This window comes from Pyxicephalus adspersus, chromosome 2, assembly GCF_032062135.1.
Source record: "Pyxicephalus adspersus chromosome 2, UCB_Pads_2.0, whole genome shotgun sequence".
NCBI classification, from domain to species: domain Eukaryota; kingdom Metazoa; phylum Chordata; class Amphibia; order Anura; family Pyxicephalidae; genus Pyxicephalus; species Pyxicephalus adspersus.
The window spans coordinates 84,431,111-84,447,585 of NC_092859.1; the positions used below are offsets into that span (position 1 = coordinate 84,431,111).

The 16,475-nt window shown below is 36.7% G+C and overlaps 1 protein-coding gene across 1 annotated transcript in view; it reads right to left on the reverse strand.

The window, feature by feature from the left end:
- Positions 1-6,053: 6,053 nt before the first annotated feature.
- The window catches only part of NTN4 (netrin 4), a 73,378-nt gene continuing 62,956 nt past the window's right edge, over positions 6,054-16,475 (reverse strand). The window contains exons 8-10 of the mRNA XM_072401279.1: positions 14,827-14,895; positions 10,855-11,025; positions 6,054-8,988 (exon numbers count right to left, since the gene is read on the reverse strand). Of these exons, the coding sequence (XP_072257380.1) occupies positions 8,852-8,988; positions 10,855-11,025; positions 14,827-14,895 (377 nt within the window). The 3' untranslated portion in view covers positions 6,054-8,851. The remainder of the gene's footprint in view (positions 8,989-10,854; positions 11,026-14,826; positions 14,896-16,475) is intronic.

Here is a 16,475-nt window from a genome sequence, read left to right on the forward strand (position 1 = left end):
TTCCATTATCATATTATTTAACCCCAGGCATAGTATTTTATTTAATTTAAAGAATATTGCATGGTTATCACTCAAATACCATCAGCTTCAAGCTTTGAACAACTGTCACAAGAAGGACAAAAAAGCAGAAATGCTGTCGGAAACAATTCCACATATGTGCAACTCACAGTTGGCTTGGATCTCCAAACTATTGGCACGTTCGCTGATTTGTCAGATTCATATATGCCAACTATTTGGGCACAGGTACAACTAGAGTCATTTATTCTGTATACCAATGCCATTGAGTGTCTTTGCAGCTCTTTAGTAAGTGAGGAATATGTATTCTTTTTGAATGAATGAAAAGTACATTTCCATGTTACCGCATAAAAGTACTGCACACATTTTTAAGGCATTTCCAGATCTGTATCATACTTTGTTACATTGCGACATATAGATTCATATATTCCGTCTATAGTGATGGTCTATGGACCGAATCTTTGAATCTGGCAAAACATAACAATGTAATTATTTCCCTAAGTATACTTTTCCATTTAAATACAGCATTTTTGTTTTGAAGTACTGCAAAATTCTTTTATTTTAAGACCATCAAATATATTTGGGGAAATAGCTGAAATATGTATCAGTTTATTAATCTAATATTATCTATGCTCTGTCATTGTATTGGTTGGATTTATGTATATTGTCATAAAAATTATAAATGATAAAGAAACTTCTTGTTTGTGAATGTTCCTTATTCTTTCAAATCATGGCATATCCAGCAGTAGCTAGTCACATTCAGACCTTATGCTGGTTTCATGAACCCACAGGCGTGTGCTGCCTTGTTTGCTCTATAATGTGGTACTGTGTTCTGGGTCTTTGTGATCTGTTGGCAGTCAAGATCTAGGCAGCCTTGAGGGTCACAGTCGAGAGGTGTCTGCAATACAAACTCCACAACACCAACCCCAACTCCACCAGAGCCTGCCCCAAGGTGAAAGCCTTCTGCCACCTGCACAAGGAGCCCATCCTAATTTCAGTGGTATTTTCATATTACAACCAATTTTTACTAATGAAATACCAATAAATTCATTGTTTAGTTACCGAAAAAAGTTTTGGAAGGAAACCTAATTTTTATCTCGTTAGTCATATTTAGCTATTTATTTTACCACTCATCTCTTGAGGTTAGGATTCATCAGATGCAGCCAATGCTTAATCTCTGTACATAATTACACATTCCACAGATAGTCATTTGGTTGTCATATGATCAAGATCAAGGGCTCCAGAGATAGTGTTTACATGTATAATGACAGGAGGTTGACCTTTGCATTCTCCTTGTCACATCTGCTATGACTCCATTGAAGCAGGAACACTCTTCTTTATCTATATTTGGAACCATTTAGTGATGTTAGACCTAGTTATATTTATTGCATTTTCCATCCACATAATAATCCTCATATAATGTGCTATTTCTATACTGAGAACAACTTATGAGAATGTGTGCTGCTTTGATTGCTAAATGGTATTTGACTGTTTTTAGATTTAATGTTCACTAAAACCAATATACTTTATCAGGTTAAATAGGAAACATAAACATATTCATATCCTAGGGACAATTTGTGAGGTGTACATAGCTTTTCTGTGTGTTATGGTAACACAAACATTGCCAGAACACAACATTAAAAATCCAGGTCTTATATTTTATTATGGCTTCAGGTAAAGATGCTGATAAAACAACACTGATAGACTGATTCCTAAATTAATTGATTCATAAATTAATTTTCAGCAGTGTGTGGACAATAGCACACCTAAGCACCCAAAGGTTCTTACATTGCACCCAAAGACAAAGAAAAAAGGACAACGTTCAAGGAGCGTATATTAAACATGGTGGTGGATGCTGAGTATGGCCTAAAGGTTCATGGAAAAATATATTTAGGTTCTTTCCAGCAGTGTACCCCTATGAACTTGTATACAGGTGCTCACCTATGGTGGCTGGAAACCTTCATTAGTAATCATTTTCAGCGATGACAGGAATGAACGTACACTGCACAGATATCACTGTTTGTTCTGTAAAGTCAGGAGGACATGGACTGTATCCTCCCTATTCAGAAATAGCAGCAATCGTTCCTGTCAGTCATTAAGTGATCCAGCAGGATGGATCTCAAAATGACCTTGGAGGGACAGCTGTACAGACATACTGTAGGTTTTTGCCTGAGACAATCATGTACAATAATTTCAACATAAATCAAGTCCCCTTTCCTGCAGCAAGCAGATCCTTTCCTTTCCAGCTGTTAGCTAATGTGTAAACCTAAAGAAAAGAGAGTTAAGCTACGTACACACGTCAGATTTTTATCGCCCGATAATCGGCATCGGCCAATTATCGGGCGAAAATCTGCCGTGTGTACAGTCGGTGTCGTCCATCGTCCGGACGACCGACCTGCCGGATCCACGGACGATGGACGACGACCGATCCTAATGAAAGGGAAGGGGAGAGCGCGCAGCAGGGTGCCGCTCCGTCGCTCTCCCCCTCCCCTCTCCATAGAGCATGAACGGTGCTGTATGTACAGCACCGTTCATGCATCGTGCACTCCCTTGTCGTTGGAAAGGATCGTGAAAGATCCTTTCCAACGACAAAAATTGGAAGTGTGTACACAGCTTAAGACCTTACATTTGTAGATGAGAGGAGCTGTAAACTTGAGTATAAATGTCTACCTACTGGAGACACCAAGAAGCCATTTAGAGATACAAGTAACCCGCATCCAGCCAAGTAGGTTGGAAGCTGATAAATTGACCCAAAATATCAATTTTGTATGGGCCTGACTTTCTGTAATGAACCAGCAATCAGTGGTAATTTTGAAAATAACATTTGTGTCTAGATTTTTCAACTGAGTTGTAAGAATTTGTGTACACAATCTACATTTTATTTTTATATTGTGGAAGTCTATTATTGGTTACCTGTAGTGGAGAGATCATTATGAGATGACCTGAATTCTGAAACAGCAAGCTTTTCTGCAGCACTGATAATATACCAATACTTGTATTCTACAAACATCACCTTTGCTCCGATACTTATCACTGCTTTTAGAATGTGAAAGCCACAATTTTACAACCTTCTGTACAATCTGTGTTTCCTAGATAAACATCCTTTGTGTTTTGCCTTTCTAAATGAGTAAATAAATGAGTATAACCCAGGAATAATATACCAGTGAATAATTCACCACAAAAATACAAGATTGTAAGATAGACAAGAAAAAACAACCAAAACAGATAGTGGCTGAAAACAATCATCGTAGTGAATAGTGAGAAATTTGCTACAATTAAATTGGGAAGAGGAATTCTTAAACACAAATGCAGTCTCCTGGTGGGTCTATGGCATTCACAAAGGTATAATACAGAAATCTTAGATTATGGGGATCCCTGGCACTTTCAGGTCACAACTTGACTTAACAGCTCGCTACCTTCTAGATGCATCTTGGAAGATTAAGGTCTTTAGACTTTCTCCTCTACACAATGCCTAGAAAAATATGTCTGTTTCTATTCTTGGTTTTACTGAGACCATTTTCATTCATTTTCATTTCATTTTCAAGTTCAAACATCAGAAAAAAATAACAAAAGCACCTAAGGAATGCAAAATATTAGGGGCAGCACAGTTGGCTCAGTGGCTGTCGCTTTTGCCTTTGTGGTACGGGGCCCCAGATTTGAATCTTGGCCAGGATGCCATCTGCACAGAGTTTGTATGTTCTCTATATGTTTGTGGGGGTTTCCTCCCACATCCCAAAAAATGCAGTGAGAATAAATGGCTTCCCCTCAAAGTTTTGGCCTTTTTGAGGGACAGTTATTGACATGAATATAAGCTTTGTAAAGCCCTGTGTAATATGTCGGAGTGATAAAAATACTGTGTAATAATATTAGTTGGTTCCTATAAATTTGAATGTGAACATTTTTTGTCTGATTGCACAATATATTCTCTATGGAGTACAAGGTATGTGTGATTACATTAGCATTATCAGACAACTAGAGACCAACAGCATTAAAAATGGACAGGCTCAATATGTTTTTCCCTGATTGAGAAGAGATGGGAGATAAAGGTAAAGGTAGCTAATATAAAATATTTTTTTAATTGCCTAGACTGGGGAGGTTGGCCAGTTTGTATTGAATAATAAATGTAAAGGTTTGTCAAGCTCTTCTGAGGTCTTAAAGATCAGATTTCCCATTGTATGACCAGCCTCAAATGCTCTAAAGACCACAACGGTAATAAAATATAGGCATCATGTAGTAACTGCAATTACTTGGGTTTGTTTTTGAGCTTATCCCTGTGTTCCTATTGAACCTGTTACAGTTTAGGCCTCATAGGCTTTTCATTGGGTCTCAGTCTCTGGCCCTGTAGAGATTAGGCCTCACCACATCTACTGCCAACCATATGCCAGAGTTTCAACTGCTCAATGAGGTTCTGGAAATTTACAAATGAATTGCAGGGATGGATTTTATACCTAGAATGGATCAGGGTAGATTTTAATTTGTAATATGTAAAGTAATACCGCTTCTATAGTTTTTATTTTAGCAGGTGTTGTGCTTACAACATTTCTCACTGTGCTCTCTATTAGGGCCGGTGAGAAAGGAATTTCTCTATTTAACTGGTATCTCTCCTCAACGTAGATAATTGTTCCCTCTTGGCTTTGTCTTGACAAGTCTGCAGCTATGTACTGAGATCCAGGTTGAAAGTATGTAACAATAATTTCTGACTTATATGTAATTTAGACGGAATTGTCATAAATCTTTATGTCCCACAACTGTATGCAAAACAGAAGCTCAGATCAAGTATCACAAAACGGCAGCTTGCAGTTTCTTTTTCAGGTGAAGGAGCCATATGTGTACCGTGTACTTAACATAAGACACCTACTGCACAGGTTTTGCATGGTAATTTTATCTTTATTGGGGACACTATAGGATATTACCATCAGTAAAAAACTCTGCTACTGAATGTTCTGTGAACAGATATTGAGCAAGTTGAATCATATATCTGGGGATGTTTTGCTTTCAGTAACTGATATGAATGCTGGAACACTTTCACTATGACTCATATGACAGCAATTTGACTTGTATATTGACTCAATGCAGACAGATAAAAAAACAAATCAACTATATTATTTAAAGGTGTTTGTGTTTAGAATGTGTACAGACTTTCTGATCTGTATATACCATCAGAAGATCAGTAGATCACAGGATAGAGTTTTGTTAAAAAAGGCAAAGAAATACATCAATTAGTAAAGAATACTAATTATCACTGGGCCTACAGATGTACATGGATCATTACTATAGGTCTATTTACATTTCAATTTCAAATATAGATGAGTTATAACTATATCTTTTCCTCTTGCATTACCTTAATATTTACCTAAAATGCATATGATTGTTTATCTAACTTAAATTTCTGTTACTATTCTGTGTTCTTATGCTAGATCCATATATGATTCTCATAGACCCCTGAGGAAGCCCATACGGCAAAATCCGTTGAGATTTATACCTTTTTACAAGCACCTTTATACATGGTATTCGCAACATGGGACTATGCATTTGAGTAGGAATAAGCTGTATAGCTGTAAAAAAAACCCTTCTTTCTATCTTTTTTTGTGTATAACATTATAAGGGGCTGGCACCTAAAATATAAATGATACTTTTTAGGTAAGAGGAGGTACTCATCCTTCACTCCCTTGTACTCTCTGCCACATCTTTCAATGCAATGTTGATACTATAGCTTCCTTGCAGTCATTTCATGTCCACATAAATGTACTGGCTCCATGATGAGTTTTATGTGTAATAAATCACTATATGCCTTTTTATCCTTGAGGCCCAATATGTATGGATAATGAAAATTAATTTGTTTTTTAGTGCTGAGCAGTGTACCGGAGTGTCTGGGTGTGTTGGGAAAGTTTGTTTCTAAGTCCTGTGAGCTAAAGAATGTCATCAAAATGTGTAAACCCGTTACAGAGAATTATCAGCTTTGGGAAGACTGCACAAACTAAACAAATCCCCACTGCATTGTTATATTTAAACATTTTTCATCACAGTAAAAAGAAAAGTAATAAAAAAGTGATAATTTTAATTCACATCACATATATCTCATAAAATGTAACATATTCCATTAAACATCTGAGCTGTATTACCGTGGGAGTAATTCTGGGTCTTTTATTACTGTAATTTAGTGAAATCTCCCTTTGATGTTCTTTATGATTAAATCCCTGTTAGTTACTAATGTAGCATTGATAAATTGAACCCAATCAGTAATCATGCAGCACAAAATCCCTCACTAATGCATACAACAGTTAATATTATTGATGGATTAGTTGCTCTATTACATCTGTCTGCATTTTGCAGCCTGTGAAATATAATTCCAGCTTTACATGCCACAGTTTTTCAACTAAAATGAAATGTTTATTATTGTTACCTTTCATTAGCACATACAGTAGAAAATATTTATTAATTGAATGATAAAATATAGTTACCTGATATCATTGATGAAGAATTAATACCTACCATGTGAGGGGTAAGAAGCTTCATCTGTAACATTTAACTTAACTGATAGCTTTACAGAGAAACATCTCACGGAGTAATGAAGTATGGTAAGATTTCTACTATGGAAATCTGTTTTAAATTATATTGTTACATCTTATGTCGTGTTATTCATTATATAGATTTAAACTGATGTCATCACTTCAGAATTTCTGAACCTCCAGGAACCTTTTTTGTATTACCATCTACCTCCTTTGGGTTTAAGAAATTTGTTGAAAGGATTTGTCTCAAAACATTTTTTATGTCTATTGGGAAAATCAGATTCTTAAAATCCTTAAATTTTAGGGTGTGTAGAACCTTACCTGATAAAAATATAAGAGGGTGATTATCGCCTCTACCATCCTCTGGTTACAATATTTACTTAAAAGAGAAAGTGACCAAATCAGAATGGGTCAGTGAGAGAGGAAAGCAATATCCTGGGCCAATTTTTCTTCTCTTTTGTGATGTATTATTTGCTCCAACCTATTTAAACGATGTAAAGGTGGCCATATACATAAAAATGGTATCCATGCTGAACCTAAAGTGCTTTATTCATACAAGCTTGCTTGTATATGGAAAACACACAAAGATAAAGGCTACACCAACTTTTTGAAAATGTTCCTGCTGAAAGTGACCCACTTTTAGGTCATTCAGTACCCTGCAAAAAAGGTTTGTCCACCACTCAGAAGCCCTATGTTGGGACACTCCCTTGAGCTGAAAATAGGCTTGGCCACACCCCAGGTAAATATACAGTCTAATAGTAAGGCTACAGCAGCACTCGCATGATGCCCATTGAAAATAAAAGCTTTATTATTCATGACAACAAAATGAAAGCCCCACCTGGGATCTGTTTCACTGACGCATTTCACCCAAAAGCTTAGTCATGGAGAATTATGACTAAGCCTTCGGGTGAAACTTAACAACCCTACTAGCAAACAGAAAGGCATCTAATGTATATGGTACCTCAAGGCTTTATCTGAGATGATGTGGTTGAAACTGATAATGTGCTCAGACATTAGCTGATCGTGAAATGTAATAATTTTAACTGTGAAATATGTCAGAATATCTATGGTATCCCTGGTTAGCCATGAATAGGCTTAGCAAAGCTCTATACAGTTGGCAAGTTCAAATTTCTTGACAGCTAAGTAGTACCTCTTCTTTCATGCCATGAGATGGAAGACAAACCAGGGTATATGTAGGATAATAAACATCCACCTATGATCTTAAAGTGTATTATGATACATTCCTGAAGAAAGATCCTTCAGAGGATAGATCACTTGTTAACATCTGACAATCATCTGAAGCCCTTTGCTTAAGAAACATCATCAGCAACACTTATCCTCTTTAAAATGAGGGGCTGTAAGTCAGTAAAGAATGCTGGTAGAAGCTAAATATTTTCCCTGGGGTATTAATGGCAACTCAGAAGTTTCCATGTCATGAAACTGTAGACAAAAGTTGTTCTATTGTTCTATTAACTTTAAATTGGATTTATGTTCACAATAAAGTTGAGTTAATGCAAAGCGGATATACAAAATTTCCTATAGAAAATACATTTTACCATATTTACATTTTCACAATCTATAAAACAGCTAATAAAAACGCATGTGACATTAGGGTCCACATTTTTAATTGTATGTCTTGTATCATGAAATGGCTTTGCAACATAAATAAATCTTTTTGAAGACAACAAATAATATAAAAACATGAAAAATACAGTCATTTAAGGTGTCTATAGTGTGGGTTCAGCTCTATAGCTTACTAAACCCCATTGTCCTGTTTAAAAAATAAAAAAGCAAAAAGAAATATTCGCAATAGGTATTAACAATTAGTAAAGTGCTTTGTAGAACATACTATTTACATTTTAAAGAAGTTCTTGTGCACAGATCTCTCCCCAATACTACCCCAACTACTGTTGTTTTTTTCTGTCGCTCCTATGAAGAACCAGGTGGCCTACATTTCAAGGAGGCTGGTTGGAGCACTTCCTGAATGTCAAAATTCAGTATTTTTTTCTTTTGTACCTTCAGTATTAAAAAAAAAAGTCAGTAGAGACTTCACTTTGCACAAGTTGCCATATGACACACATCGTTATTTTATAACATCACAACGCTGTTGGAACACTTTGACAAGGAGGAGCTGATTCATTCTTAAGAAGTTCTGTCTGGCAGCAAATGTCCATGTCTTGTAAAGTGTCCAGATATTATATCATCGCAATTGTCTCGCCATTTTTTCATGTGCTTTTACACCCTCCCCTGTCCTTTGTAATATTTAAACTTTGACCTCCAAATGTCTCCTTTATTTTCCTGTTTAAGTGCTCTGTTTTCTCCCTTTGTCATATGCAATCTTTTTTTAGAATCTCCATTACTTTCTTGCCCAGGGCAGGTTTCCATGGTTGGACAAAACTTTTCATATTGACAATGAGACGACCAGTGCGTACATCTTCATACCCTGCAACCAGGTATTCCAGACCTATGGAGATCACCTCGTATTAGTATAAAACAATTCATATATTTATCATCCTGTTAATGATAAACTTAAAAACAGAACAATAGTTTATGTTTGACCAGTATATTCTCACTTTATGGTCCATGGTAACAAGCCTCATATTGTGAAATCTCACCTCAAAGAAGCTGTTAAATACATATATTTGTGAACTAACCTAAAATATGAAATATTAGTCACCCTTGAGCTCCAGACACTATTTACAGTAGGCAAGGTTGCCAGTTGGCAAGGTTAGGCTGGCAGCCTTACTTTTCTCCTTTGTAGCAATACAGCTTGGTCACTAGCCTGCCCTAGTCTGTGAATAATGTAGCAAAAACAAATTGGGGTTGTCCATGTACTTTCCTTTTTCTCAACAGTTTTCAGAAAAGGAGTGAGCAAAGTAATAAAACCGATTTATTTAGAGTGCTCCTCTGCCTAATTCCACTGAAAATAGCATCATATGCAGGTACCTATACTATAAATATGTACAATTATAGAAAATGTTTTAATGCCAACATAACTGGATTAAAAGGTGTTTTTTGAGGCAAGGCAGTTGTTCCAGTTTAAACTGTAATAAAACAATGAAACACAAGCAAAGGTATAATTACATGTATATTGTTTTATAGTCCTTCAAGACAGTATTAAACCCAGGTGTAGTTACGTCAGCTCATAAAGAATGTGTACCCAGAAATTTGCTTAGTAGAAAAGTGTAATCGGAAATGTTGGCAACTGCTTGATGATATCCATGTACTCTGGCAATGACTGTGCTGGTTTTCAGGATGATAAACAATATCACAAATATCTTATTTAAAAAAATATGACATAAAAAGTGCACAAAGCAGTGATATGCAATACCATGTGTAATCAGTATTCAATAACTTGCTATGATTTAATTATGTAAGTTGATCTGCAATTGCTTGCTCTAAAGATTAAAAGCACACATACATATAATTGTTTAAAAACCTATAGTGACAAAATTTACTGCTTCTTTGAACAAGGGATGGGAGAAAATAAGACCAAAGCAATTAGTCTGCCTATTTGATTTTAGGTTAAGGATATCAAGATGGTGTCCATAAGTCACATGACAGGACAACATTCTAAGAGCAGATCTGACATCTGTTTGGTCAGGTAGACTTAAGCTACGTACACACTTCCAATTATTATCGTTGGAAAACGAACGACGAACGATCCTGCACGATATCTACGAACGATCGTATAGCACCGATCCTGCACATAGAGATAACGACACGATCGTTCGTAGATATTGTACACACAATATATACGATCGTTTGAGCGATAGAGGAACTATGTGCACGACAGGAAAGTGAACGAACGTTCGTTCATTACGCATGCTCAGCTCATGGACGATCAACGAACGACCGTACACACGAACGATGTTCAACGATCGTCGTCAAATCCGATCCGCCGGTCCGGTCGTTCGTTTCCAACGAGTTTCCTCGTTCGTCGGCGTCGTTGGTTACTTTTTTACGAACGATTTTTTACCCAATCGATCGTTTGTCGTTCGATTGGAACGATAAAAATTGGAAGTGTGTACGCACCTTTACCAAATCAGTAACTTAGAACATCTGTGTAGTATTCAATCATCCAATCATGTGAAAAAGAATTCCTGTGTTTAAATTCCTTGCACAATTGGGTATTTGTGGTGTTAACATATCCACTGTGCTAAATGAACTTTCATCAACTTAAGAAAATCAACCCCAATAAATAATTTAAATTTAATTCTGCTACAAAGTGAAAAAAATGTAACTTTGTGTCCTGCTGTAAAGTACATTACTGTCCACATTTTCCCAAACCAATCCCAGGTTTACCTTTATAAAGTCAGAGATACTGTACCTGGATTTAGAATGGGACACGTGCAGCCACGATTTGTCCAAGATTCTGGATACAGAGTCCTCTTTCCTTTTACAATCTTCAACTTTGTCATTTTCAAAACCTTTTTAATCTTCACGTTCACTTCTGCGTGAGACCCTCTATCATGGGCTGACAAAATCTTTGTTTTCAAAACTATCCCAGAACAAAAAAAAAATATGTGGAACAACATAAAAATAACAGAATACAAAACTGTTTTTGCTAACAATTAATCATCCTAACAAAAACACCAAAAAAAAATTGAGACACTGATCAAATAAAAATACCCACTAGTGCAAGCATTACAGTACAACTAGAGGCTCATGTATAACAGTGTAAACATGTTCCAAATCTAGGTACTTTATGATAAATAAAGTGCAGATGCCCTGATTATTAGGTGCTACACCATATAAATAGTTTAATAGGAAGGTATATGCTATTTTATTGAAGCAGGACAAAGAGCAATTATAATGAGAAAAACTGTAAATAAATCTGAATAAACTCTTACCTAATCAGTAAACTAAAATCTAACTGGTTGCTATGAATTGGCTTGGGCGTCATGAATGCTGTGTTTATTAATTTACTAAATATGGCTTCTATTTTTCTCTAGCTGTGCTAAGTAGGATTAGATAGATTATAACCACATGACTAAACTAGTCATATCAGCACAGATCATTCATTAGTGGCATAGGAACAAAGACTGATGAGATTTCAATTAGGACTTGGGACCTCTTACTCCAGTGGGTCTGTAGGGGCCCTTCTTTTGAGCACTGTCTGGCCACTCACTGTTGTACACAGATCAGGCAGAAGAAAACTTCTACCATTGGCTTCCTTTTCCAGGCTCTGCATTAGATAATGCCATCTGTCAGAGCCTGGCAAAGGAAAACAGCAGTAGAAAATATCCTTTACCAGTTCTGATTACAAAAGTAAGCAGCCAGCAAAGGTATATTCATAGGTGAACTTCTAGGGTACCATGCTAAAGGATAGGAGGTTTGTAATGTAACTTGTAGAACTTTGATGTAAAGGGAGGCTTCTGATGCAAAAGGTGTGTGTGTGTGTGAGGGGGGGGGGTCTATTGTGAAAAGGGTGTCCAGATTTGAAGGAGGACTCTTATGTAAAAGGGGGAGTTTGATACAAAGAGAGGCCTCTAATGTGAAGAGGGGCTCCTAATGTGAAGGAGAGAACCTCTAACATGAATGGGCTTGTCCAAAATGGTAGGTGCCTTGGTAAAAATTAGCACAGGACCTGTATATTTGTAGCTAGGAGAGGCCATCAGCAACTCTGCAAATTTGTGACTAAAAGGAGGGCCCATGTCTGTAGATACAACAGTTTTTCTTATAAATACAGCAAGGTCAGTTTGCTTTCTCCTAATAAAAGCTGCAGGGTGTTGTCAGGTGATGAATAGTGTCTGTAATGAAGCTCATATTCCTCCTCCATACACAGAGTGATGAAAGGGTGAAGGACCTGTGTGCTACAGTAAGATTTATTCATTTGTTTTTTTTTGCTTCCACTTCTTATCGGTAAGGAAGATTAAATATCACTACTATAACGTGCAGGAAGCTAGAGCAACACATAATCATAATTTTTCACCGACACAAGACCCCTTGAACTTTTCTTTGCAGGGCGCCCTGTCTTTGTTGAGTATAACTTATCTCTTGATCCACTCCCAGAAAGGAAACAGGTGGGGACAGCTTTAACAAATGTAAAGAGAGTTTTACACACACATTGCACGAATGCAAAGCATAAATTCATATTTTATTAGCCAACTGAAATGCAACACAAGGAGCTATGCAATTGATTGGAATATGGTAAGTATGCTAAATTCCGGGACTGATAATCTCTGGTCAAGAAGAAAGTGCATTGGCTGTGCAAAAAGCAATGATTTCTATGGCCTAAAATCTCACTGCAATTACCTATTATCATTATTTTACCATTACACCATTATTGTAAAATACTTTATACGTGCCTCTTAAATGGAATTTTTATTTATAAAACCGGCAATCTGACATTCCTTCAAACATTCCGTGGTGAGAATCAATTATTGCCATTGTCAACAAATGTACCTGGAAAATTCCCACAAGGAAATGTTTGAGGGGATGTCTAATTCCCCGTTTTACAAATAGAGCCCCATGTTTAACAAACTATGAGCTCTGCAGCATACTTTTTTGTGTGTTTTGTTATCTAACTCCACACTTATTGGTATTGTTAAGCAGAGGAATCTGTTCTTCACTTTTAAATGCACACCTGTAAACCATGTGGGTAATAAAATACTACAGCAGTACAATCCAGACACTGAATGGTGTCAGCTCAGCACATAAATGTGCATGACTCCTGCAGCACCAGTGGAACTTTAAATTCTATATCACTTTAAAATGACAGTTTGAACATTGAATGAGAAATGCAAAAGTCTGGCCCACCCTTTCTATATAATGCACAATATTGTGGTCAACAGCGATGGATCAAGAACAACAGATCCAACAGCACCAAAACTGTTGGATTTCTGCCATTGGTCACACATTGTAGGTGGAATGAAAAAAGCAACACTGACTTTCCTTTTTATATTTGACATGTTTAACATATAGGAAAACCACACAATGCGATATCTAAACTTCCACAGTAGACCTTTTTCTCCATTACAGTTCATTTCCGCTCATCTCTGGATTCAGCTGCTAGGAGGGTCAGTAAGGTGTAAAAATGTGACAGCCAAAGGAGAAAGAACAATACATGCCAAACCATATTTCCTGACATCCCAGCATGAGGAGGTGCGACTTGTAGTTTATAGGAAGCAGGTGGTGAACAACTGTAAGAATGCAATATGTTAAAAGGGAAATTAAAAGGCACAAGAAGTCTTAAGTTTATATGATTAGGTGCCCAGCTACAGGAAGCAATATATATAAAATGAAGAAATGGATGATGTGGTGTGGTCCAAGAATGAGCCATAGGCAATTAAAAATGAAATGCCTTTGTGACATGTGACATGTAGCATTATGTAGCTAATGTGATTTTATTAAAATAAGGGAGTTATATTTTATTTTTATTTAAGTCAAGTGTTTTTAGAGCACCAAATCTTGCACAATCTATGAATAGTAAAAGTTTTAGTAGTATATGTACCGGTAACTGGCTAGGTGGGTTTTCCAATACAAACTGATGTATTAAATACAATCCATCCTATCATAACCATCTTTAACAGTCTCTGGCTTTTGCCAATAATCCAGACAAGAACCTTGTATTATTTATCCAGGAACAATATTCACTAGTTGTTACTGAGACTAAAGCTACGTACACACGTCAGATTTTTATCGCCCGATAATCGGCATCGGCCAATTATCGGGCGAAAATCTGCCGTGTGTACAGTCGGTGTCGTCCATCGTCCGGACGACCGACCTTCCGGATCCACGGACGATGGACGACAGCCAATCCTAATGAAAGGGAAGGGGAGAGCGTGCAGCAGGGTGCCGCTCCGTCGCTCTCCCCCTCCCCTCTCCATAGAGCATGAACGGTGCTGTATGTACAGCACCGTTCATGCATCTTGCACTCCCTTGTCGTTGGAAAGGATCGTGAAAGATCCTTTCCAACGACAAAAATTGGAAGTGTGTACGCAGCTTAAGACCTCTTATGCCTTTCAGGTTTCTGTTAACAGATTGAAGTCCTTGAACTGCTATCCACCAAGGTCATACAATCACAAGCCATGGCTCCTTTTGGGTTTTATGATAAAATGCAAATTATTTTATTGTAATTTAATGATGTTTAGAACCTATTGTACTTCCTACTTTGGGTGTCCCATGATCACATCTGATTGATCCTCCCACCACCATAAGATAGCAATATGATGAAATAAGATGAACTGCAGCGTGCAAGCACAATTGGACCAAAAAACAAGTATTCTGTCCTTTATTTATCAACATGATGGATATTAGAATGTTTGAGATACATAGAAATATTTCCTCCCTGACTCACCATAGGAGTATTTCATTCCACAGAACACTTTTGGGTTTCCTAATGCTTGCTCCTTGCATTCACATTTTCCTGAAACAAAAGTAAAATAACAGAATACTTGTTTTAATAACTGAATATTATTTTTAATTCCCTTATTTACATTTACAAACAAGATAAAGTTTACACTCATCACATTTGCATCTATTTATGTTTCTTGTAAAGACAATTTTTAAGGTTTGAAAACATGGGTCACATTGTACAGAAGTGGGTAAGTCCCAGGCAGTGAAAGTATTTTTCAATGATGTAATTGCGTGGCTGTGATGTTGACACTCTTGCATTTGGGTCACTGACACAGAACGAGTAGGGATTTTCTGACGTATGCATTTTTTTTTGGTCAGTGACCCATATAATGCTGAAGATAGATTTACAACCAGTCACCTAACATTTTATGAAGGAGGTGAGAAGTGAGACCCACTTTATCTCTTATGTTAAATTTAAAATGTTAATTCCAAATGGGCATTCCTAAGCAAACAGCATTTCATTTTTAATTCTGAGCCTCCATGATTAGAAAAAAAGAAATAACTAATGAAAGTGGCGAGCCAGGATAGTAAGGCTGGGAGGAAAGAGCTAGATGATACTGGATGTCTACCAATCAATGAAGTGAGCGTTTTCTGACTTCTGTAGTTTTTAACTATGAGAAGCTCACTGTGCAGTGAAATCAGAGAACAAATTTTAGTACATGAAAGATCAATGCAAGATTATCTTAAATTAACTGTACACTTAAGCTCCCCAAACAATGATTCAATGATATTAATATCAAGAGAATGTGATGGCCACTGTACCACCCTTATTTTATTTACTGCTGCAGCCACTGAGGGGTCAACTTGGTCTTGTGTTTTTGATCATTCTCATGGTGAACGATCCAAGTGCATCCCATGTGCAGTTCTTTTGCTTGTTCTGGAAGTTCGGAGGCATGTTTAGATGCAGTCTGTCATTATGTATATGAGCTGTTTTGTGCCATTGATACAATAAAGGATTTTTTTTCCTTGCAAGTCGACTGTGCTGCTGATTTTTGTTTAGGAACCTTCTAATTGTGCACATTGAAACAACAATAGTGAAGCCTGTATTTCAGCTGAATTGGTTTGTAGGCTTTTTTTGCATCTTGACAAATTTTCCTAGCAGCTGTAGCTGAAATCTACCTGACCATGGCTTGGTGATAATGAAAACCCTAACTTTAAGTTACAGGTATGGAAACTCTTTCAAGAATAACCCATAACTAAAATCTATGTGTGTCAACCTGTGTGAATAATATTTACCTAAAAATTCAAGGGTATGTAAAAATTTGATTAGACCCATTTGGATGATTTTAATTATAATTATGTTTAAAAAATGGCACACACAATTATGTGATAGTAAATGATTTTGTCTGTGAACTCTCATTTTTTCCTAACAATTGTCAATTTAAACTTGTAAACTTGTGACCACAACTGTTTTTAGGCTTAAACAGGTTTACCAGTGGTAACTGGGAGACACATGAAAAACAACAATCAAAGGGTACCAAAAGAAAGTCCAATTTGTACTAAAAAATGTGACGAAGACCTGTAAAAAGGTTACTAAGTTGATTTTAAAGTGGTAAATGAAACTGGTGGGGTATCTGCTCACTCTCGCCA